Source organism: Procambarus clarkii, chromosome 14, assembly GCF_040958095.1.
Source record: "Procambarus clarkii isolate CNS0578487 chromosome 14, FALCON_Pclarkii_2.0, whole genome shotgun sequence".
NCBI classification, from domain to species: Eukaryota; Metazoa; Arthropoda; class Malacostraca; order Decapoda; family Cambaridae; genus Procambarus; species Procambarus clarkii.
In genome coordinates, this window is record NC_091163.1 from 33,879,907 (window position 1) to 33,905,436 (window position 25,530).

The window sequence follows — 25,530 nt, forward strand, 5'->3', positions numbered from 1 at the left end:
AGTTTCTTTCCCCTGCACTCCACCTGGTCATCTTGAAGTGGATGCACTTGGGCATGGTAGAAATGACCCCTTCCCTGAGGTGGGTTTCCCCGCCTGTATTGGCATGTTCCCATTTATCCGGGGTTCAGGGTTAGGTTTCAAGGTGGAGCGGCACGCTTACCTCTTTTGTTGCCTTTCTTTTGGCTTGACTCTAGCACCTTGCATATTCACACATCTTACCTGGGTCGTGGTGACCCGTCTACGTCTACTAGGGGATCGGGTTCTGGCCTACCTTGACGACTGGTTGGGGTGGGCTCCCAGCCGGTCTGCTTGTCTGCTCACCAGGGGTGTGGTTCTTTCCCAGCTTGGCGGGTTCAGGTTCTTGGTGAACTGGAGGAAGTCCCATCTGGTTCTGTCCCAGGTTCGGACCTTGTCTCTCCCTCCAGAGGCGTTGCTGTGGCTCAGGTCCCCAGCTGTTTCTGGTGGGGGGAAGGGGAGGTAACCGAGTCAATTAACACTTGCTCGAGCAGTTGTGTGGGAGTCTGAACTTCGCCATGCTAGTTTACCCACCAGGTCGGGTTTGGCTTAAGCGTCTGTTCTAGTTCCTTCGAAGATGCCCCTTTCGCCTCTCTCGCGATTGCTGGGTTTGGCCTCCGAGGGCCTTCCTTCGGCTGCTGCATCGGCAGCTTTATTTTTGGATTTTATGAGGTTCATTGCCTTGGCCCCTACCCGAGCCCTCACTCGATGTGCTCACAGATGCGTCATCTCTCAGCTGGGGCTTTGTCACCAGTGCTCGCCAGGCCGGCCAGGGGCGGTGGGGTCGGTTCGTCGAGCTCTCAGCATGGTCGGGAGTTCGCGGCGGTTTGACTGTCTCTTTGGAGGGTTTGGATTACTTGGGATTCAACGATCCGGTTCTATTCGGACTGCTCTCCGGTAGTTCATTGTCTGAACCGCAGGGGTTCCCTTCGGTCCTTGGCTCTTTGGGGCTGGTCGCTTTGACTGGCTCATCTTCTGGTTTCTCGGGGTTTGGCTCTCCGGGTGGTTCATACCTGGGGAGTGTCCAACATCCTGGCAGACGGTCTGTCTCGGTTCATACCTGGGGAGTGTCCACCATCCTGGCAGACGGTCTGTCTCGGTTCATACCTGGGGAGTGTCCAACATCCTGGCAGACGGTCTGTCTCGGTTCATACCTGGGCAGTGTCCAACATCCTGGCAGACGGTCTGTCTCGGTTCATACCTGGTGAGTGTCCAACATCCTGGCAGACGGCCTGTCTCGGTTCATACCTGGGGAGTGTCCAACATCCTGGCAGACGGTCTGTCTCGGTTCATTCCCCAGTCTGCGAAATGGACGATCTACCTTGACAACTGGTTGGGGTGGGCTCCCAGCCGGTCTGCTTGTCTGCTCACCAGGGGTGTGGTTCTTTCCCAGCTTGGTGGGTTCAGGTTCTTGGTGAACTGGAGGAAGTCCCATTTGGTTCTGTCCCAGGTTCGGACCTTGTCTCTCCCTCCAGAGGCGTTGCTGTGGCTCAGGTCCCCAGCTGTTTCTGGTGGGGGGAAGGGGAGGTAACCGAGTCAATTAACACTTGCTCGAGCAGTTGTGTGGGAGTCTGAACTTCGCCATGCTAGTTTACCCACCAGGTCGGGTTTGGCTTAAGCGTCTGTTCTAGTTCCTTCGAAGATGCCCCTTTCGCCTCTCTCGCGATTGCTGGGTTTGGCCTCTGAGGGCCTTGCTTCGGCTGCTGCATCGGCAGCTTTATCTTCGGATTTTATGAGGTTCATTGCCTTGGCCCCTACCCGAGCCCTCGCTCGATGTGCTCACAGATGCGTCATCTCTTAGCTGGGGCTTTGTCACCAGTGCTCGCCAGGCCGGCCAGGGGCGGTGGGGTCGGTTCGTCGAGCTCTCAGCATGGTCGGGAGTTCGCGGCGGTTTGACTGTCTCTTTGGAGGGTTTGGATTACTTGGGATTCAACGATCCGGTTCTATTCGGACTGCTCTCCGGTGGTTCATTGTCTGAACCGCAGGGGTTCCCTTCGGTCCTTGGCTCTTTGGGGCTGGTCGCTTTGACTGGCTCATCTTCTGGTTTCTCGGGGTTTGGCTCTCCGGGTGGTTCATACCTGGGGAGTGTCCAACATCCTGGCAGACGGTCTGTCTCGGTTCATACCTGGGGAGTGTCCAACATCCTGGCAGACGGTCTGTCTCGGTTCATACCTGGGGAGTGTCCAACATCCTGGCAGACGGTCTGTCTCGGTTCATACCTGGGCAGTGTCCAACATCCTGGCAGACGGTCTGTCTCGGTTCATACCTGGTGAGTGTCCAACATCCTGGCAGACGGCCTCTCTCGGTTCATACCTGGGGAGTGTCCAACATCCTGGCAGACGGTCTGTCTCGGTTCATTCCCCAGTCTGCGAAATGGACGATCGACACTGACTCCTTCAGTTGGCTCTGCCAGACATACGGGCTCCCGGAGGTGGACCTCTTCTAGTCGTCGTGGTCTCAGTGTCTCCCGGTATATAGCTGCGTCTTTATGTTTGCAGCCTCCACGTCATCACTGCCTCTTGCATTCCATTTCCTTACTACTCTGCCTCTGGACAATTTCTTTTTAATGTCTCTGTGGTTTCTTTGAGTACTCGGTTTCCACCTGGGTGGAAAGTTATGGGTGTACCAATTGTATTGATTCCTTCATCTTTTTCTACCCTGTCTGTTCCCTTGAGGTATTGTGAATGGTGGTCATGTCTCCTGGGCTTGTGTTTCCAGGGCAGTCTTGTCTTGTGTACGAGACTGTGCTCCTTCTGTATATTATTACCTCAGTCTTGTGTTCCCGGACTGTGGTCATTGACTTGTTTTCATTATTTTATTATGGGCATTGATTTTGTGCCTAACGACCTTGCCCTGTGTGCTCGTCTGGCTTTTTAGCCTATGGTGCTCGGTATCCTGTCTGTATTACAGCCTTTTTAGCCATGTGACTCGATATCCCCCACCCCCCAAAAATTTAATTAACATTGTGCATCTTATCCTCCGGCAAATGCAAATGCTGTAGGTAATGCTGCCCCCCAGGTTTGTTTCCAGGTGCCCTAAGGTTCCTCGGATTCGTTGTTTCAGAGGTTTTCTTCCTATCGGCTTCACCCCTGTGGAGGTTTGGGAGGCCCTTGGCACGTACCTCCTGTGAGGCCCGATTTACGCCTCTGTGTTGGATCCAGCATTGTTTCAGTTTGGTTCCTCTTATTGATTGGGTGTGTTTTGAGGTTCCGTTGTCATCCTGGCTGGCTAGAAATAGAGGGAATACAGAGAACATAGACATGATAAAGCACCTAAATTATTGGAGCATCTCAAAGCTCTCCAAATATACTCACTAGAAAGGAGACGAGAGAGAGAGAGAGATATCAAAAACAACATACTGGAGGGAATGATATTGAAGAAAATGCAGAATAGAACCAGTGAAGAGCAGGGGTGCCATAGACACAATCAGAGAACACTGTATAAACATCAGAGGTCCGCGGTTGTTCAACATACTCCCAGCAGGTATATGAAATATTGCTGGAAAAACCATGGACATCTTCAAGAGAAAACTAGATAGTTTTCTACAAGAAGTGTCAGACCAATCGGGCTGTAATTACCTAAGTGTAGTTACAGGATGAGAGCTACGCTCGTGGTGTCCCGTCTTCCCAGCACTCTTTGTCATATAACGCTTTGAAACTACTGACGGTCTTGGCCTCCACCACCTTCTCCCCTAACTTGTTCCAACCGTCTACCACTCTGTTTGCGAAAGTGAATTTTCTTATGTTTCTTCGGCATCTGTGTTTAGCTAGTTTATATCTATGACCTCTTGTTCTTAAAGTTCCAGGTCTCAGGAAATCTTCCCTATCGATTTTATCAATTCCTGTTACTATTTTGTATGTAGTGATCATATCACCTCTTTTTCTTCTGTCTTCTAGTTTTGGCATATTTAATGCCTCTAACCTCTCCTCATAGCTCTTGCCCTTCAGTTCTGGGAGCCACTTAGTAGCATGTCTTTGCACCTTTTCCAGTTTGTTGATGTGCTTCTTAAGATATGGGCACCACACAACTGCTGCATATTCTAGCTATGTCCTAACAAAAGTCGTGAACAATTTCTTTAGTATATCGCCATCCATGTATTTAAAAGCAATTCTGAAGTTAGAAAGCGTGGCATAGGCTCCTCGCACAATATTCTTTATGTGGCCCTCAGGTGATAGTTTTCTATCTAGAACCACCACTAGATCTCTTTCTTTATCAGAATTCTTTAAAGATTTCTCACATAATATATAGGTTGCGTGGGGTCTATGTTCTCCTATTCCACATTCCATAACATGGCATTTATTAACATTAAATTCCATTTGCCAAGTGGCGCTCCATGTACTTATTTTGTCCAGGTCTTCTTGAAGGGCATGACAATCATCTAAGATTCTTATCCTTCCTATTATCTTAGCATCATCAGCAAACATGTTCATATAATTCTGTATACCAACTGGTAGATTATTTATGTAGGCAATAAACATCACTGGTGCAAGAACTGAACCCTGTGGTACTCCACTTGTGACATTTCTCCAGTCCGATACATTGCCTCTGATCACAGCCCTCATTTTTCTACCAGTCAGAAAATTTTTCATCCATGTTAGAAGCGTACCTGTCACTCCTCCAATATTTTCCAGTTTCCAGAACAACCTCTTATATGGAACTCTGTCGAAAGCCTTTTTTAGGTCCAGATAGATGCAGTCAACCCAACCATCTCTTTCCTGTAATATCTCTGTTGCTCGATCATAGAAACTGAGTAAATTCGATACACAGGATCTTCCAGATCGAAACCCATACTGTCTGTCTGATATTATATCATTTCTCTCCTGGTGTTCTACCCATTTAGATTTAATTATTTTTTCCAATATTTTGACTATTACACTTGTCAATGATACCGGTCTATAATTAAGGGGGCCTTCCATGCTTCCACTTTTGTATATTGGAACTATGTTAGCCCTTTTCCACACATCAGCTACAACTCCTGTAAACAGGGATGCCTGAAAAATCAGTTGAAGAGGAATGCTGAGCTCAGGTGCACATTTTCTCAGAACCCATGGTGAAACTCCATCTGGACCAACTGCTTTGTTCTTATTTAGCTCCTTGAGCATTTTTTCCACTTCGTCTCTAGACACCTCTATGTTGTTCTCTGGAATTCTTATTGTATCTGGTTCCCTGAAGATTTCATTTTGTACAAACACACTTTGGAACTTTTCGTTTAATGTTTCACACATTTCCTTTTCATTTTCCGTGAATCTATTTCCCATTTTCAACCTCTGAATATTATCCTTTACCTGCAATTTGTTGTTTATGAATTTATAGAATAGACCTGGTTCTGTTTTACATTTGTCTGCAATCCCTTTTTCAAAATTTCTTTCTGCCTCTCTCCTCACTGCTGTGTAGTTGTTTCTCGCATCTTTGTATCGCTGGTATGTTTGAGGGTTCAGCCTCTTCCTATATTGATTCCATTTTTGTGTCTTTTGGTCTCTGGCCCTCTTGCACTTTCTGTTGAACCAATCCTGTTTCCTAGTTCTGCTTCTCTGTTTTGATATAAATTTTTTTGTGCCTTTATCATATATTTCACAAAACATGACGTACATCTCATTCACTTCCTTGCCTAGCAACAAGTCTGTCCAATTATACTCACTAAAAAAAATTCTAAGGTTGCCATAATGTCCTCTCCTAAAGTTAGGTTTTTCATTTGCATCGACCGTCATATTTTCTTCCAGATTATAACGCATTGCATACTTTATTCCCAAAAAGACATGGTCACTTTAACCCAAGGGAGGAAGGTACTGAATGTCAAATATTTCTTCCTCCTTCCTGGTAAATATCAAATCTACCATGGAGGGAACGTCCCCTTCCCTCATCCTCGTAGCTTGTTTAACATGTTGATACAAGAATGTTTCCAGGATGAGGTCTACAAATTTACAGGTCCAGAAATCTCCTGTTTTAGCTTCACATGCTTCCCAGTCTATGGATTTCAAGTTGAAGTCGCCGACAATCAACAGTCGTGAACTATCGTTATCCGCTCTCGCTATGATCTCTCATTATTGTTATAAGACCTTCTCGTTTACTATCTAGCTCCTCCTTTGACCATGTGCTGCTTAGCGGTGGACTATATGCATTTATGATCATTAGTTTTTCATCCTCATGGCAGATCTCTAGTGCTATTATGTCAACTTCTTGTGGATTGGCAGTCATTATTTCCTTCACCTTTAGGTGTTCTTTTATCAGCACAGCAACGCCACCGCCTTTCCTGATTTTTCTGTCCCGTCTCCAAATTGAGTAGCCCCTTGGGAATATGACCTCATTTAAAATTACATCTTCAAGTTTTGTCTCCGTGAGTGCAACAATGTCTGGTGTCTGCAGCTGTATTACATCACTTAACTCCAGTATCTTCGATCTCACTCCATCTATGTTGGTGTATGCAATCTTCAGGAACTTGTTCCCCCTCTCCTTATTCTTCACTCCCTCTCTCTCTATTGATTTTGTTGGTTTGCCTTTATGTACCACTTTACTGGTTTGCCTACCCCTATCACTTTGTAGAAAAAAGAATTTATTTCTTCTTCATTCCTGCTCTCATTTAAATGTTTTGCCTCGGCGAGGTTCAGTTTCAGCTTCTCTCTATCTTCTTTTGAAAGATCTCGTCTTAACGACCACCCTTTCCCATCCTCATCCCTTTGCAATTTTCTAGCATTCCTTAGTACTTCTTCCATCTGTTTGGCACCGTTTAGGGTGATCCTCAAAGGTCGATCTTTCCCTTTTACATATCTGCCTATTCTCCTGTAGTCGCACACATTCTCTATGGTTGTAAGACCTTCCACGAGGCCAACAATTTTATCTACTACTTTAGCTTCTTCTACAGCTCTTTCTGACCTAGATGTTATCTCCTTTTCTTTGCAGCCAAAAATGATCAGGGACTTATTCCAATCAACTGAGTTTTGCACCAACTTCGGGTTAGATGCCAATTCTTTCCTCACTTCCAGCCTAATGTTTGTTTTATCTTGGTTGCTGCAGTGTTTGATTTCTTTACTGCTTCTTCTATTTTTTCCTTCTCCTTGGCCACTTGTGCATAAGTGAGTTGCGTATCTTTCTTGCACTGTTCTATTCCCTGTGTAACTTCCTCCATCTGTGCTGACAAAAGCTGTTTCTCCTGTTGAAATTCCTTACCTAACCTATTGTAGTCATTTATGTTTAAATTTACTTTAACTTCTTCCAAAGCTATTTTTAAGAGTCTATTTTCTTCTTTCATGGCTTTGCAATTTGTCTCTAATTGAATCTTATCGTTGCGCAAGTCTTTCACTAAACCCTCAAGACATACCACTTTGCTATTTAAATGGTCATTACTTTCTTTCAATTTACTAATTATTTCTACATGAGAGGTCACAATAGTATCTAATTTTACCACCTTGTTGTATAGACTGGTTATCTCAATGCTTTCTTCACTGAATCCAGCAAAATCAAGCTCTGTTTTGTATTTCCTCTTGCAGGCGGCCATCTTGAATGTTGTTCTCTGCACTGGAAACACTAGAGGTAACTTTTTCTCATCCACTATTTCACTTCCCTTGGCACATTCCTGTTATCTCACCAATTTGTCAAAAGCACTATACCTTTATGTTCTCTGGGACACCACTCCCAGTGGTGTCCCACATATCCAGTGTGGTGGATATGTGGGACTGCGGTCCGCTTCAAGCAATAGCTTGTTGGACCAAACTCTCGCAAGTCATGCCTGGCCTCGGGCCGGGCTTGGGGACTAGAACAACTCCCAGAATCCTATCAAGCAAGTATCAAGCAGGCACCCTGCCTCAACGACTGGTTAGTGGGCTCCCTGCCGGTCTGCTTGTCTGCTAGCCAGGGTTCTGGTTCTTACCCAGCTTGCTGGATTTGGGTTAATGGTAAATTGGGGGAAATCCCAGTTGGTTCCGTCCTGGGATCGAGCTTGGTTGGACCTAGTGTGAGGTTCATAGAGTGTGTCTGTTTCTCTCCCCTCTGCAGTTTTGCCCTAGTTGCAGTCCCGCCTTCAGCTGTTTTTTATGATGACCCGGATCAGTCGGCGGTTGCTCGAGCAGCTGTGCAGGAGCCTGAATTTTGCACTACTGGTTTATCCGCTGGGCAGGGTTTGGCTTCAGAGGCTGTTCTGGTATCTTCGGAGTGGCCTCTTTCGCCACTCATGTGATCGCTGGGTTCGTTCCCCGGTGTTCTTGCATTGTTTGCCGCTTTTCCGGCTTCCTCTTTGGGGTTTTTGGGGTTCGGTGCCATGGCGCTGTCCTCTTCCTCGCTTGATGTGTTGGCGGTGTTGCCTCTCAGTTGGGGCTTTGTGACCAGTACTCACCAGGCCGACCAGGGGCATTGGGCACCATCTTCTTTCGAGCTCACAGCACAGTGCGGGAATTTGCGGCCGCGTGGCAAGCGCTACGACGAATCCGGCTTCCTTGGGGCTCAGTGATCAGGCTTCATGCGGACTGCTCCCCTGTAGTTCATTGTCTCAACCGGGGAGGGGTCTCTTCAGTTCGTGGCCTTGGGGCTGGTTGCTTCAGGTAGCTCTTCTGCTGAGTTCTAGGGATTTAGCTCTCTGTGCCGTTCACATTCAGGATGTGTCCATCGTCTTGGCAGACAGCCTGTCTCACTTCATTCCTCTTTTCATGGAGTGGACAGTCAGCGTCGCCTCATTCCTTTGACTGTCAAATGTGCGGGTGCCAAAAGTGGACCTCTTCGCGTTGGTGTGGTCTGGGCGATGAGTGCAAGGCCCTCGTACAATGGGCCGTCTGCAAGGCTTTTGTGGTAGACGCTTATTGGCAGAACTGGTCGAGGTGGGGGTTCCTGTCCCTCTTTACACCGGTCCAGCTGTTGCTCTGGGTTCTAGCTAGACTGGATTCATATCGGAGAATGGTTCTCCTGTCTCCATGGTTCTCGCCGGCCCAGTCTTGGTTTCAGGTGTCCTTGCTTGGAGTCCAAACCCGGACTTTTTTTCCGCGGCTTCCCCTCTTTCAGCAGGTCCGGCCAGTAAGATACCTCGCTGGTTTGCCTTTCTGCTTCGCACTACGTGTCTGGTCCCTCTGGCGCATGTATTACCATTTTTATGGTGATCAGGCGGCTTCTTTGATGGTGTCCCACCTGCGGTGTTGTTCTCAGCGACAGTATGAAGTTTCTTGGCGGTCTTTCCATCATTTTCTTTCTCTTTGTCGGCTTTCTTTGATTTCGGACCAGGTTTTTTGTCATTTTCTAGATCGGCATCTCATTCCTAATGCTGTCGCTTTGTATCGCGCGGTGTTAGTGGAGCTGCTGCTGCTTGCGTTCGGGGTAGATGATACTTCCGTTCCGTTCCACTAGCTTCCTCGTGAATTTTTCACCTCTGGCCTGCTCATGCACCGCCTGAGCCTTCTTGGTCTTTGGACCGAATTCTTTCTTTCTTTCTTCTCGCTTTGTTGTGGACCCTTCGGTTCAGGATTGCTTTTGGAAGGCCATGTTTTTGATGGCCTTGGCCTGTGGGGGGTCAGGTTGGGGAGCTTCATGCTCTCCTCCGACCACTGGGGTTTTGTTTGTTTGGTCCAGGTAGTCGTTTTGTTTGTTTGCAGCCCTCTTCTTTTCTGACGAAATATGAGATGGATGGCTTCCAGAGGGGTCCATTGGTTGAGGATGCTTGATTGGTTAGGCCAAGAGTATGTCACGTGTTGTGTCCAGTGGCAACTTTACACCGCTACCTGCAGGACATGGGTTCAGTGATGGTGGACGCTCTCTGGGTGGATCTGGTTTCCTTTGTTCCCTTTCCCAAGATTCGTGTGTCTCAGGTTGTCCGCAGTGTCATGAAGTCTAGCCAGTCTGCGGTCTACACTTGTGCCCATGATGTTAAGAAGTATACAATATCCACTCAATTTAACGGCCTATATGGGGCTGTACCCTGGTCGTTATTTCCGGAGCTCTGTTATTTCTGAAGTTAAGTCGGGTTGGGTAATTTTTCAAGTAACATTCAGGTAGGATATATTTTATACTGTATAACTAAAATTAAATAAAGTTCATTGAAGTGCAAACGACCATCAATACTCGGAATAGACCTAAAACGTTGAGAAAGCGAGAGGGGCTGTTCAGTAAATTCAATTTTAATAATAAAAGGATAGACTGGGAGATAATAACAGGGAACTTACAAACATTCCATGGCAAACTGTTTTAAGTAATACAAGTCCTACAGAAGGAATAGAAAAACTGACTTCGGAAGCGTATCAAGTCTGTCAGAAACATGTTCCTTTGAGGAAAGCCAGAAAGAGATCCAACGTAGAAAGAGAACGCAGACGACACTATAAACACAGGAAAAAAATAACGGAACTGCTTATGCAGACACGAATTTCCCGTCAAAGAAGGAATAATTTAAATAGGGAAATTGAAGAAATCGAACGGAAATTGAAACACTCATATGAAACTGAAGAAAGGCAGTTAGAACAGAAAGAAATTCAGGAAATAAAGAAAAATCCAAAATACTTCTTCACATATGCGAAATCAAAAGCAAAAACCACTGCCAGTGTTGGACCTATTCGTACAAGTGAAGGTTCATACACGGAGGATGACAAAGAAATTAGTGAAATCCTAAAAAAGCAGTATGAGGACATATTTAGCACTCCAATAAACAACATGAAAGTGGAAGATCCAGACAATTTCTTTATGCGGGATATTCAAACCCCTGTAAATATAACTGATATCAACACGAGTGCACTAAATTTTGAAAGAGAAATTGAAAACATGCCCATGCACTCGGCCCCAGGTCCAGACTCATGGAATTCAATATTTATAAAGAAATGCAAAGTGCCGGTAGCACAGGCACTCAGTATAGTGTGGAGGAAGAGCTTGGACACGGGGGAGATACCAGATGCGCTTAAAGTAGCAGACATAGCCCCTCTACACAAGGGAGGTAGCAAAGCATTGGCAAAGAATTATAGACCAGTCGCACTAACATCGCACATAATAAAAGTAATTGAGAGAGTGATTAGGAGTCAGGTCATCAATTTCATGGAGACCAATGACCTTCACAACCCAGGCCAACATGGATTTCGAGCGGGAAGATCGTGCCTCTCACAGCTACTTGAGCACTACGATAAAGTCACTGAGGCATTAGAAGAAAAACAGAATGCTAATGTGATATACATGGACTTCGCAAAGGCTTTCGATAAATGTGACCATGGCGTGATAGCACACAAAATGAAGTTAATGGGAATAACCGGTAAAGTTGGACGCTGGATACTCAGTTTTCTGTCAAACAGGACTCAGCGAGTAACGGTCAACCATATAAAATCTAGTCCAAGTGCAGTTAAAAGCTCTGTACCTCAGGGTACAATCCTTGTACCGCTGCTTTTCCTTATTCTCATATCAGATATAGACAAAAATATAAGTCACAGCTTCGTATCATCCTTTGCAGATGACACAAAAATCAGTATGAAAATTACCTTGTCTGAAGACATTGAAAAACTTCAAGCTGATATTAATAAAGTTTTCGACTGGGCATCAGAAAATAACATGATGTTTAACAGTGATAAATTCCAGGTACTTAGGTACGGTAAAAATGAGGACCTTAAACATAATACAGGGTATAAAAAACTTTCAAATGTACCCATAGTAGGAAAACAGCATGTAAAGGATTTGGGAATAATGATGTCTGACGACCTAACGTTTCGGGAGCATAACCAAGCAAATATTGCGACAGCCAGAAATATGATAGGATGGATTACGAGAACTTTCAAATTCAGGGATCCCATCACAATGGTTGTACTCTTCAAGTCACTTGTGTTGTCCCGTCTTGAGTACTGCTCAGTACTCACTTTCCCCTTCAGAGCAGGAGAGATTGCTGAAATAGAGGGAATACAGAGAACATATACGGCACGCATAGACGAGATAAAGCACCTAAATTATTGGGATCGTCTCAAAGCCCTCCAAATGTACTCACTAGAAAGAAGACGAGAGAGATATCAAATAATATACACCTGGAAGATACTGGAGGGCCAAGTACCAAATCTACACAGTAAAATAACAACGTACTGGAGTGAACGATATGGAAGAAAATGCAGAATAGAACCAGTGAAGAGCAGAGGTGCCATAGGCACAATCAGAGAACACTGTATAAACATCAGAGGTCCCCGGTTGTTCAACACCCTCCCAGCAAGCATAAGAAATATTGCCAGAACAACCGTGGACATCTTCAAGAGGAAACTAGACTTATTCCTCCAAGGAGTGCCGGACCAACCGGGCTGTGGTGGGTATGTGGGCCTGCGGGCCGCTCCAAGCAACAGCATAGTGGACCAAACTCTCACAAGTCAAGCCTGGCCTCGGCCGAGCTTGGGGAGTAGAAGAACTCCCAGAACCCCATCAACCAGGTATCAACCAGGTATTGTGTAATTGTGTTCCAATTTAGTGCCACGCCGACGATTAAGCCAGCTGGTGGCTGCTGCATGGATGATGTGTGAACACAGTCTGATCAAGTCCAGATGGGTGGGAAAAAATTGGTTCATTCCTTTGTATTGCAAAATATTTCATGTATCAATCAGTGATTGTTAATATTTTCTCAATAAAATTTTAGAGATGTGTTTTGTTTTACCCTGAACAGTGCAGGTAATGTATTTTTAATGTTATGACACAGGCTGTGGCGGCCGGGCCATAACAATGGTGATCGAGCCTTGTCACTGAGAGCTAGCCAAGACGAAATATTTTGAGCTCACCTTTTCTCTGCTGATAGAATATACATTTGCAGAGACTAATATGTAGCTTTTGTTGAAAAAAAAAAAAATATATTGAAATACTATAATAAAATTGGTAAATTGACTTACTTTTAATGAAGCTGTGAAGATTACGTCATCCTCTGCAGCGCTTGTTTTATATTGTTGAGTACTATATACAGGATACATACAGTATGTACACTTGTTTTCAGGCATTCACTTAACACAACAGGTAGTCTTACTACTAATTCACATGAGTTCTAATTCTAATTCACAATTGAAAATTATTTCTACTGTATATTTACACTGTACAGTATCCTTTTGTCAAGGCTTAATTAATCATTAACACTTACAATACTGTACTCTATCAACACTTTTTACACTAATTTATATGCCTTTCAATCATATTTTATATCGTTAGTGGAGGCTACACGACTTTTGATGGGAATTCAGCATCAGCGGGTGCATCATAGCTTGCAGAGCATTTGTTGCCGGCGGAGGCTGCACAACTTGTTAATGGGAATTCAGCATCGGCGGGTGCAGCATAGCTTGCAGAGCATTTGTTGCCGGCGGAGGCTGCACAACTTGTTAATGGGAATTCAGCATCGGCGGGTGCAGCATGGCTTGTAGGGCACTCATTGCCAGCGGATGCTGCATGACTTGTTGAATTCCCAGTGGGTGCTTTCACGAACCGTTGAAATCATGAATTTATCTATTTTTGTCTGAATCTGATTTTCTTTGGCTAATATTCTGAGACATTGCTCTCAGCCGCGCGAGTTCACAGTAAACAATGCGCTCACATGGCCAGGCGCAGAGGCTGCCGATGCCAAAACAAACCCAATACCAACCGTCGGTAATATCGACCACCAGACCGGTATACGAGGCTCCAGATACCGATCTCCCAAACCGGTCGTTATTACCGGCAGATTGGTATAAAAGAGGCCGTTAAATTGAGTGGATACTGCTCTTGCGGCGGTTTTTGGCAACATGTCTTGGGTCAACATTTGGATACGGGGGTTTTGGAGGTCGAACAGGGTCCTGGCCACTAGGTATCTTGTGAACATTCAGATTCATTCCTGGCCATGTGTGGCTTTGGGGCACCTGTCATGGCTGTCTGTCTCTTCTTCATCTTGAGACCTGCAGTACTGCCGCCTCCCGGGTAAGTCCCTCCAGAGGCTCCTTGACACCCTCCCTCCCTCGGGTTGGCAGTTTTCATCGTTCAAGAACTGGAGTGGTGGGCTGCCGGCTCCCTGAAGGGGGGGGAGGGGGTTAGCGCTAACGAGTCGGAGTGCTAGTTGCATGAGGTGTTACTTGTTGGGTTTCTTTCTAGGGGAGTTATTTTGATCTCGGATATAGATTGCACAAGTTAACCAGACAGTGGTCTGTTTTGATTCACCTACCTTTCTGGGTCCTTTCCCGGTCGATGGCAATTATGACAGACTTTAAATGTAAAGTGCTCATAGGCCATTGCTCCCTGAACCTCTCTGAGGGGGGCCAGGTTCTGGCTCATGGTCCCTGGTAGGCATAAGGACTCCTGTGACTGATGACCCCAAACTAATATAGTACCCAGTGCATATCAGTTCAGATAGCTTCAGAGAGCCTCTGGGGCTCACCCAGAAAATGGAGATTCATTACATTTAACGCTAGGTTTTTCTCCTTACAGTAGATTTGATAAAGCTTATACTGGACAAAGCTTTGTATAAAGGCTTGGGATAATATTGTGTTTCTTCATAGTTGCACGTGTTAGGTGATTAGATTAAAGATTTTGTAATGACCAGTGATTCTGAAACACTCCAGATATGAATTTAAAAGAATGTTAGGAATCTGTTAGGACGTGATTTGTTTACAAAGAAAAGTAAATGTCTGAAACCCAACTCACTTGATTTGAGAAGCCCAAAAATATATAGACCTACATGTGTTAATATTTTATACTAAAGTTGAAATATTAATATTTTAAGTTAACCTGATCATTGTCTTCCCTAGGGTCTATATTACTCCTATTACAAGACATTGGTTAATGCTGACTCCTTTCTGGTGGGATTAAATCGTCTGATGCATGATAACTTGACGGAATATCCAGAGACCATCAATACTCTACAGAGGTTCAATCTTTATCCAGAGGTTAGTATATGTTCTTTATATGTATGCTTTCAGTTTTCATGCAACTCAGGAAGGAAACTGATAAGTAGTGCAGGCAAAACCCTGTTAAATAGGCAGTGCCGAGGAGGAAAGCACTGAACCAGGAAGACATCAAGAAAACAGAGTATGGAGCTCAACACGATAGGAGCTAAGCAGAACCAGAAACAAGTTTCTGACCAGGGGGAAAAAGACACAGGCCGATTGGGGCTTAAATTTTATTAGTACATTAAATTCTGCAGAACATATAAATAATATAAGTAGGAATTAACAAATGTAACATGTCCATGTCTGTGGACTAATAATTAACTTAAAATGTACCCCCGTAGTAGTAAGCATAGCCTAGTGACATGGCAAACACGTTCTGCAGAAACCTAATGGCAGATGAAATGTAATTAGAACTAGGTATAACAGTCAGGACACAAAGGGGAAATAAAGTGTATAGACACAACACTTAATGGAGCCCGACCAAGACATAATGGGAAATCCTAGAATTAACAGGCTGGCAGAAAATACCTAGTGACTGGGGAAAACTGATATGACAAATGGGAGAAGTTTTTCCCAGGGCGTGAGGCCGGCCGCCAAGGAATAAGGAGAAGGGTTTCCTGACTCTTACTAGCACCTAGACTGGGCAAAGGATTAGCTGCGGACGGCGGGACACTTGGGGGCCGGCGCTGCACCCCCACTGCAGGCCAGCTGGCCGGACCCCCCCCCCCTCTCCCGAAGGGCTAGGCCCGCTGGCCGCAAGGAGGCCTCAGAGTGGCAGAGCAACAACGTCCCGGACGTAGTCAGCTGGGGGTTCCGGCTGGTTGCTGGACCCGCCATTATCTCCGTTGGCGAGCCCGTCAAGAGAGCTGAGTGGCCCTGCCAATTCTAAAGGGAAGAGGGTGTGGTCAGCTGGAGGCGAGCCTAGCTCTGCGAGGGCGGCGCGAATTAAGCGCCCTGGAGAAGTCTTGCCTGTTCACTGGGGCACGGGCCGGGTAGAACTTGTCGGGGGGGGGGGCTCGCTGGGCTAGGGTATGCGTGCGTCCTGCGCTGTGCTTGTAGGATCCAAAGAGTGTTGATTCCTGACCATGTAAACGATACCTGGTCCAGTCGGAGCGTGCGTCGACTTTTTGTCGCGTAGATCACCTCCCCCGGGCTGAAAGTTATAAGGCAGTATGGGTGGGCAGAAGCGGCATGCAGTGTTATCGTGACAGGCAAGAGCACAGACGAGAGGTAAGCCCTAGCTGAATCAATACGGAGGAGACGAAAAAACGGGGGGAGGGGGCCCAGCAGCAGGAATTAAGAGATTCCTTAATTAAACAATCCTGGATGAATAAGAGTTTTCCGAATAACTATACTGTAGCAATGAAGGGGGCTAACAATTTTAAGAATCTTCCAGCAAACGGAAGGGCCAAGTACCTTTGCTAGGAGCAAAGGTGGGAGAAAGCCAGTAGGAGAACAGCAAGGAAGCACAAAGCAACTATATAAACAGGGATAATACGAAACACTATAAATCTTGATAATATAAACAATACATATACCAAGAACAGGTATATACAACAAAGCAATATATACATAAACAATAAAATGGAATAAGAACCAATTCTTAAAGCCAAATCTGTAACATGCTTGTGTCCTAAGCAGATGTAGAATGTGAGCGGGGAACATTACCCTTGGTCTCCATCCCATCTCTGCCTCCAGACGGGTGATAGAGCTGAATAGAAGCCAAGGAGTCTGCCTTAAGTGGCCGCTGAATGAAGTCTTGTGTTGTCAATGAGCGTCTGCAAGCCGCAGCTAGTACGCCGTGAACTTCGGCTACATCTTTTAGAACAGGAGCAAAGTGAAATCGACGGCAGGGAACTGGCATCCAGTAACTGTAATAAGAATAATATTAAGAATACAATGTCGTAAATAACCGTACAATGTAAGAATACAATGTAATATCGTAAATAACCGATGACGGCAAGTGCCGCAGAATAGAAGAAATTAAGAAAGCAACGCCAAACCATAATAACAATTTATATTCTTAACACTTTCGCGCTCTCGGCGCTCAAAAAAATCAATACCCCAGATGCTTTCGGCACTTCGCGCGCCTACGCGATAAGACCGAAAAAGTGTACACTCTTTTGACTATCCTGACAATAATTTAAGGTGCACGTATTTAAATTTGGTATCACTGTGTTCACAATGAAATTGTCTATAAGAGCATACCTATAAAATGCCGCCCAAGCATAATTAGTATCAACACCAAATAAAAAACTATGCAGATCACTCGCCAATAGCGCCAAACAGCAACAAAATGTTTCCACTCTCTTAATGGTTGCGAAGCCTACAGTTGTCCTACATCGCTAATTTTGGTATCATTGGAATCGCAATAAAATTCTCTACACGGGCATATGCATATGAATGTTTAATATAGGTAATTGCCCACCCGCAAGAGTGTGTGAAGTGGAGAGTAGTTAGCTGCGAGCGCACAGGCGAAAACACAGGGGGAAATCATGCTTGGAAAGTTTATACATTTATACGTTTCCTGACCCTACTTTTCTATGTACGTATGTCTTTTTTATACCAATGTGTTCGCAATAAAATTTTCTATAAGATGAAATGTATAACATTTGTACAAAGCATGTGTAAGAGAAGCGCCAAATATAGAACCACGTCGCTCAGTATGCGTTCGCGGCAGAAACGAACGCATTGTTTTCGTTCGTTTGATGTTTGTCATGTTTATACTTGTTGAAACATTTTATAATTTGTATGACAGTGATCGCAGTAAAATTCCGTACACAGATATATACATAACACATACACATATTTCCCACGTGTTGGATATATCAACGGCTAAAGGGAACCCACTGCCACACGGCCGCCACACCCAGAGCCACACCCGCCACACCCCCAAACATACTTTGTGTTATTTTTTTTTTACTCATAGAAGTTTGTGTGATATAATATTCATTCTGGTACCAAAAAATTCGCAAATAAATTCTCTACAAAACGTATATAATATAACTTCTTATAGATGATAAAAAATTCCAAATAGGTGTACTTACCCTGTCTATGTTGATTGAAGATCAACAGTTGAGCATTTTTTCTTCACTCCACCATCTTCAGGCTTCTGATCCTGAAGTTGCTCATCTGATGTTTCGGGAACGGGAATTTCATGGAGAAAAATCTGAGAGTATCCCCATCCATTTCGGTTAAAAAATGGAATTTATAGAAATATTTTTTCGATGGACGAGAAAAGTAGGCTGTTATGCGGAATCGTAAGAAAAAACGCTGACGAGTTATCTCTAATCTAAAGCGCGAAAGTGTTATTAAAATAATACTGGAATGACAGTAACGATACGGAATAATATTAATACTACAATATAGCCCAGCAAATAAGGGAAGATAATAGTATTAACGTAGGCCATGGGCGGCTGCATCCCTGCGCCTCTGAGTGCGTTGTAACGGTGATAAGAGGAATATCCGGCTTGCGTTCGCTTCCTCGTCGCAGTAGGGTGAGGAGGGGGGGGGGTTCTGACTTGTTGTGGCTGCGAAAAAAGGGAACATAAGAAGTCGACGTGCGCCAAGCGGGCAGAGCACAGGGGAAGGAATAGCACTTGGAGGTAAGGGCCCCTAACCTAATGATAGATGAGGTTAAATTAAATAAAATACTATTACGTAGTAAGAAACAACAATGGCGAAGGAACAAGAAGAGTAAATTAGCCCAGAAGGCCGGATGGCCAAAGAACGTTAGCGACCGGATGGCCAACAACATGCTGGCTGACTGCTGACCAACAGCATGGTGGCCGACATCATGCGACTGACTGGCTTATGCTTGCCGTATGGAAGGTGGAATGGCCAGTTTGCATGACACCGTGCGCGAGGCCATGCTAAACTTCTCTGTAGCATTCCAAATGTATCTTAATGTATTGCCGAAACGATGAAGAATGGGTGGACAAATATAATGCACAATATTTAGAATATATAATGAGGGAAACGAGTGTAATAGGACGAAATAACCAGAGGAAAAAATGGGGGGGGGGGACCCAACCCGAATGCACTGCAACTAGCATACCCTAGCTGAAATTAACTTAATGGCGCAGAGGCAAAGCAATAGATTAATACAAATCCTAATTGAAAGTCCCTTAATATAACAAATTAAACGTGAAACTTAAGCAAAGTGTAAATTGCAGGAAAAATTTGCCGTGTTAAACACGAATCATGATTGCGAGTCCAATAATAAAATTTTTTTTAGGCATGAGGCGTAAGCAATGCTATAAATTGCGGAAGTAATTGCGGAGTACTGCGACAGTCGGGTGGAGTGAGAGAGAGCCCCTCTCTGCCCCAGAATTTATATGGCTCCAGACTTTCCGCGCATTTGCGCGGGGCGCACTGCGCAACTGTTTCTTTGTCCCCCTCTTCAGAAACATCTCCGATTTGTATTTCAAATCAGAGGCCATTTCTGGTTCTGTCTGCAACTGTAAGTCGAGGTGTCACTATACTTGTTATAGTGACACCTCGACTTACAGTTGCCCCAACTTATGATAATAATGTCGAGTTACGATATAAATTTGATCAGAAAATGCGACGTGACTTACAATAGTGTCGTTAACTAACGATAATCGTTGATACACGTTCGGGTCGACCAAGCACATGGTTCCTAGTCATGCGGGCAGACCTGCCTCAGTTTACCAGAGCCGCCCGCTTAGTGAGATCACACTTGTAAGAAATTCCGTTATTTTGGTGAATTTTCTGTAGGGAGCCCTTACGGCTCCCTGGAGCTTATCGGGCTAATGTATGTTATATTAGACCGGGACATTAGCTAAGGAGTTCAGACCTACCAGGGACCAGTGCCAAAACCTGGCCCCTTCAGAGAGGTTTCAGGGAGCAATGGCCCTGGAAAACCCCTTTGTGGTTGGGGTTTTCCTTATCTGCCATCGACCGGGGTTAGGCACCCAGAAAGGTAGGCATAACAAAACAAACCCCACATGGTAAAAAACTAAAACAAAAAACTGAACAGAGAGGTAGAAACTCCCTACAATCACAAGGAAACAAGCAAACGTCACACTTCACTGTGCGCCGATTGTCCGCACAGCCCTCCCCGCCCCGAGAGGGGGAGGGGGGAGCCCCGAACCTACCGCGCCGGCTGCCAAGCTTGTCGTTTCTTTGCTTTTCTGGTGTTTCTGCCCGTTGCCTGTTCATCTGGGAACGTTTGGGTGTTGATTTTACACCGGGTTTTCCATTTTGTCTGTTTTGGGTCTGGGCCTTTGGGTTTGGGCTCAGTGTCCCCTGGCTGGTATGCTTGCTCCCACACCTTGTCCCTCGGTTTTCGGTCTGTTAGGATCGTTTTCCCAGGGGGTTCTGTCTGGGGGCTGTGCTTTGCCTTTCTGTGGTGGTCTCCGCCGGCAAATGTGGTGGTTTGGGCTTCCCCTGGTTTGATTCCAGGTTCCTTTGGGTTCTTTGGTTTCGTTCCGGAGGTTTCTTCCTCTTGGGGCCCCCTTTGTGGGTTCAGGGGACTTTGTTTCCTCATGTGACCCGGTTCTGCCTTCTGGGGTTACGGGGTCTTCCTGACTTGCAGACTGATCTTTTTGGGTCTTGGCACATGTTGTGGTCATGCTGGGACATTGAGGTTTTGTTGTCGAGGTGGGCCTTTTGATGCAGTTTTGTGCCTTCTTTGCCTGGCTGGCGTGGTGCTCTCTGCCCACTGGTCAGCGACTTGTACTTTTCTTTTACAATGTGTGTGTGTGTAATTACCTAAGTGTAATTACCTAAGTGTAGTTACAGGATGAGAGCTACGCTCGTGGTGTCCCGTCTTCCCAGCACTCTTTGTCATATAACGCTTTGAAACTACTGACGGTCTTGGCCTCCACCACCTTCTCACTTAACTTGTTCCAACCGTCTACCACTCTATTTGCGAAGGTGAATTTTCTTATATTTCTTCGGCATCTGTGTTTAGCTAGTTTAAATCTATGACCTCTTGTTCTTGAAATTCCAGGTCTCAGGAAGTCTTCCCTGTCGATTTTATCAATTCCTGTAACTATTTTGTATGTAGTGATCATATCACCTCTTTTTCTTCTGTCTTCTAGTTTTGGCATATTTAATGCTTCTAACCTCTCCTCGTAGCTCTTGCCCTTCAGTTCTGGGAGCCACTTAGTAGCATGTCTTTGCACCTTTTCCAGTTTGTTGATGTGCTTCTTAAGATATGGGCACCACACAACAGCTGCATATTCTAGCTTTGGCCTAACAAAAGTCATGAACAATTTCTTTAGTATATCGCCATCCATGTATTTAAATGCAATTCTGAAGTTAGAAAGCATAGCATAGGCTCCTTGCACAATATTCTTTATGTGGTCCTCAGGTGATAGTTTTCTATCTAGAACCACTCCTAGATCTCTTTCTTTATCAGAATTCTTTAAAGATTTCTCACATAATATATAGGTTGTGTGGGGTCTATGTTCTCCTATTCCACATTCCATAACATGACATTTATTAACATTAAATTCCATTTGCCAAGTGGTGCTCCATATACTTATTTTGTCCAGGTCTTCTTGAAGGGCATGACAGTCATCTAAATTTCTTATCCTTCCTATTATCTTAGCATCATCAGCAAACATGTTCATATAATTCTGTATACCAACTGGTAGATCATTTATGTACACAATAAACATCACTGGTGCAAGAACTGAACCCTGTGGTACTCCACTTGTGACATTTCTCCATTCTGATACATTGCCTCTGATTACTGCCCTCATTTTTCTATCAGTCAGAAAATTTTTCATCCATGATAGAAGCTTACCTGTCACCCCTCCAATATTTTCCAGTTTCCAGAACAACCTCTTATGTGGAACTCTGTCGAAAGCCTTTTTTAGGTCCAGATAGATGCAGTCAACCCAACCATCTCTTTCCTGTAATATCTCTGTGGCTCGATCATAGAAACTGAGTAAATTCGATACACAGGATCTTCCAGATCGAAAACCATACTGTCTGTCTGATATTATATCATTTCTCTCTAGGTGTTCTACCCATTTAGTTTTGATTAGTTTTTCCAATACTTTCACTATTACACTTGTCAATGATACAGGTCTATAATTGAGGGGGTCTTCCCTGCTGCCACTTTTGTAGATTGGAACTATGTTAGCCTGTTTCCACCCGTCTGCTACGATTCCTGTACACAGGGATGCCTGAAAGATCAGGTGAAGTGGAATGCTGAGCTCAGATGCACATTCTCTCAGAACCCATGGTGAAACGCCATCTGGGCCAGCTGCTTTGTTCTTACCGAGCTCCTTGAGCATTTTTTCCACTTCGTCTCTAGACACCTCTATGTGTTCTATGTTGTTCTCTGGAATTCTTATTGTATCTGGTTCCCTAAAGATTTCATTTTGTACAAACACACTTTGGAACTTTTCGTTTAGTGTTTCACACATTTCCTTTTCATCTTCCGTGAATCTATTTCCCATTTTCAACCTCTGAATATTATCCTTTACCTGCAATTTGTTGTTTATGAATTTATAGAATAGACCTGGTTCTGTTTTACATTTGTCCGCAATCCCTTTTTCAAAATTTCTTTCTGCCTCTCTCCTCACTGCCGTGTAGTTGTTTCTCGCATCTTTGTATCGCTGGTATGTTTGGGGGTTCGGCCTCTTCCTGTATTGATTCCATTTTTGTGTCTTTCGGTCTCTAGCCCTCTCGCAATTTCTATTGAACCAATCCTGTTTCCTAGTTCTGCATCTCTGTTTTGGTATAAATTTTTTTGTGCCTTTATCATATATTTCACAAAACTTGCCATACATCTCATTCACTTCCTTGCCTAGCATCAAGTCTGTCCAATTATACTCACTAAAAAATTTCTAAGGTCACCATAATGTCCTCTCCTGAAGTCTGGTTTTTCAACTGCTTCAACCTCCTTATTTTCTTCCAGCTTATAATGCATTGCATACTTTATTCCCAAAAAGACATGGTCACTTTTACCCAAGGGAGGAAGGTACTGAATGTCAAATATCTCTTCCTCCTTCCTGGTAAATATCAAATCTAGCATGGAGGGAACGTCCCCTTCCCTCATCCTCGTAGCTTGTTTAACATGTTGATACAAGAATGTTTCCAGGATGAGGTCTACAAATTTACAGGTCCAAAAATCTTCTGTTTTAGCTTCATATGCTTCCCAGTCTATGGATTTCAAGTTGAAGTCACCGACTATCAACAGTCGTGATCTATCGTTATCCGCTCTCGCTATAATCTCTCTCATTATTGTTATAAGACCTTCACGTTTACTATCTAGCTCCTCCTTTGACCATGTGCTGCTTGGCGGTGGACTATATGCATTTATCATCATTAGTTTATCATCCTCATAGCAGATCTCTAGTGCTATTATGTCAACTTCTTGTGGATTGGCAGTCATTATTTCCTTCACCTTTAGGTGTTCTTTTACCAGCACAGCAACGCCACCGCCTTTCCTAATTTTTCTGTCCCGTCTCCAAATTGAGTAGCCCCTTGGGAATATGACCTCATTTAAAATTACATCTTCAAGTTTTGTCTCCGTGAGTGCAACAATGTCTGGTGTCTGCAGCTGTATTACATCACTTAACTCCAGTATCTTCGATCTCACTCCATCTATGTTAGTGTATGCAATCTTCAGGAACTTGTTCCCCCTCTCCTTATTCTTCACTCCCCCTCTCTCTATTGATTTTGTTGGTTTGCCTTTATGTACCACTTTACTGGTTTGCCTACCCCTATCACTTTGTAGAAAAAAGAATTTATTTCTTCTTCATTCCTGCTCTCATTTAAATGTTTTGCCTCGGCGAGGTTCAGTTTCAGCTTCTCTCTATCTTCTTTTGAAAGATCTCGTCTTAACGACCACCCTTTCCCATCCTCATCCCTTTGCAATTTTCTAGCATTCCTTAGTACTTCTTCCATCTGTTTGGCACCATTTAGGGTGATCCTCAAAGGTCGATCTTTCCCTTTTACGTACCTGCCTATTCTCCTGTAGTCGCACACATTCTCATGTGTGTGTGTGCACATGGGTAAACACACGTGTGTGTAACATATCTTGTGTGTTTGTGTATATGTATATGTATGTGTATATGCATAATGAGTATATGTGTGTGTACTTTTTCTTTCGGAATGGGTTCTGTTCCCTTCTCTGTTGACGGGGCGCTGGGGGAGCAGCTTGCTCCGTTGGCTCTCGCGTGGTCCCGCTGTTGGTGGGCGCTTTGGGTTGTCTTCCGGCCTCTGGTGGCGTCGGTGGAGGGCTTCTCCCCCCTTTGGGGGGGTTCAGAGCTGGTGGGGTGGGCTTCTTCCCCTGCACTTCGTCATGTCATCTTAGTGGGTGCGTTGGACGTGGTCGATCCGCCCCATCCTTCTGGGGTTCCCGTCTGCTCTTTGCAGTCATGGGTCTTTCGCATCTGCAGTTCTTCTGGACTTCTTCAGTCTGTGCCCTGGATTCTATGCCCTCCTCGGAGGACTGTTGTCTCCTGTCTGGCTTCTGTTGGGGCCTGGTGCCTGAATTTTTTTTTTTTTTTTTTTTTTTGCATCTTTACCGGATCTAAGTGCCCTGTCTGAGTTTGAGATTCGGTGTCTGGCCTACCTCGACGACTGGCTGGTGTGGGCTCCCAGTCAGTCTGCTTGTCTGCTCGCCAGGGGTGTGGTTCTTTCCAGATCGCCGGGTTTGGTTTCCTGGTGATCTGGAGGTCATTCCATCAGTTTCCGTCCCGGGTTCGGACCTGGGCCTTGTTTAGGGCTATTGGGCCACTCATTGTTTTTCCCTTCAGAAGTGTTGCTGCGGCTGTGGTCCCGCCTTCGGCTGTACATGAGGGGGTCCCGGGTTGCTCAGCGGTTGCTTGAGCAGTTGTGCGGGAGTCTGAACTTCGACGTGCTGGTCTGCCCGCGGAGGCGGGTTTGGCTTCGGCGTCTGTTGGTTCCTTCGGAGACTCCCCTTCTGCCTCTTGCATTCGTTGGGTTCGTTCCTCCGGGGATCTTGTGTTAGCGCTGTGTCACCAGCTTCCTCTTTGGGGTTTTCAGGGTTCCGTGCCTTGGCACCTCCCCGAGCCTTCGCTCGATGTGTTCATGGATGAGTCATTTCTCGGCTAGGGCTTGGTGACCAGTGCTCACCAGGTCGGCCGAGGTTGGTGGAGTCTGTCCGTCCGTCGGGCTCACAGCACGGTTCGGGAGTTCGTGGCTGTCTGGTTTGCGCTTCGGAGGGTTTGGGTCACTTGCTGTTCTCCCATTCAGCTCTGTTCGGACTGTTCTCTGGCGGTTCTTGTCGGAACCACAGGGGTTTGGCTAACTGTGAGGTTCATGTCTGGGGTGTGTCCTGCATCCTGGCGGACAGCTGTCTCGGTTCATTCCTCTCTTCGCGGATTGGCCAGTCGTCGCCGACTCGTTTTTTGGCTCTGTCGAACGTATGGACTCCTGGCCGTGGACGTCTTCGAGTCGGCGTGGTCTAGGCGTCGCCCATTTTATGTGGAGCCCTTTCCCACCTGCGAGGCATTCATGGTGGATGCTTTTCGGCAGGACTGGTCGAGGTGGGGGGTACCTGTTCCTCTTCTCCCGGTCCAGCTGTTGCTTCGGGTTCTGGCTCGGTTGCAGCCCATTCCCACGAGAGCAGTCCTTATGGTTCCTTGGTGGCATGCCCAGCCTTATTTTCAGACGCTGCTTGATAGGTGTCCGAACCCGGGGTGTTTTCCTGCGGCTCTGCCTCTTTCGGCAGGTCGAAACGGTCTTGTAC

At 45.4% G+C, this 25,530-nt stretch overlaps 1 protein-coding gene across 2 annotated transcripts in view; it reads left to right on the forward strand.

Annotated features, from left to right (window-relative positions):
• Nucleotides 1-25,530, forward strand: part of LOC123770997 (protein C-mannosyl-transferase DPY19L1) — a 49,892-nt gene that overhangs the window by 15,362 nt on the left and 9,000 nt on the right. For both annotated transcript variants that reach the window (XM_069324452.1, XM_045763195.2), the window contains exon 3: nucleotides 14,688-14,825. In XM_069324452.1, coding sequence (XP_069180553.1) covers nucleotides 14,688-14,825 — 138 coding nt within the window. The remainder of the gene's footprint in view (nucleotides 1-14,687; nucleotides 14,826-25,530) is intronic.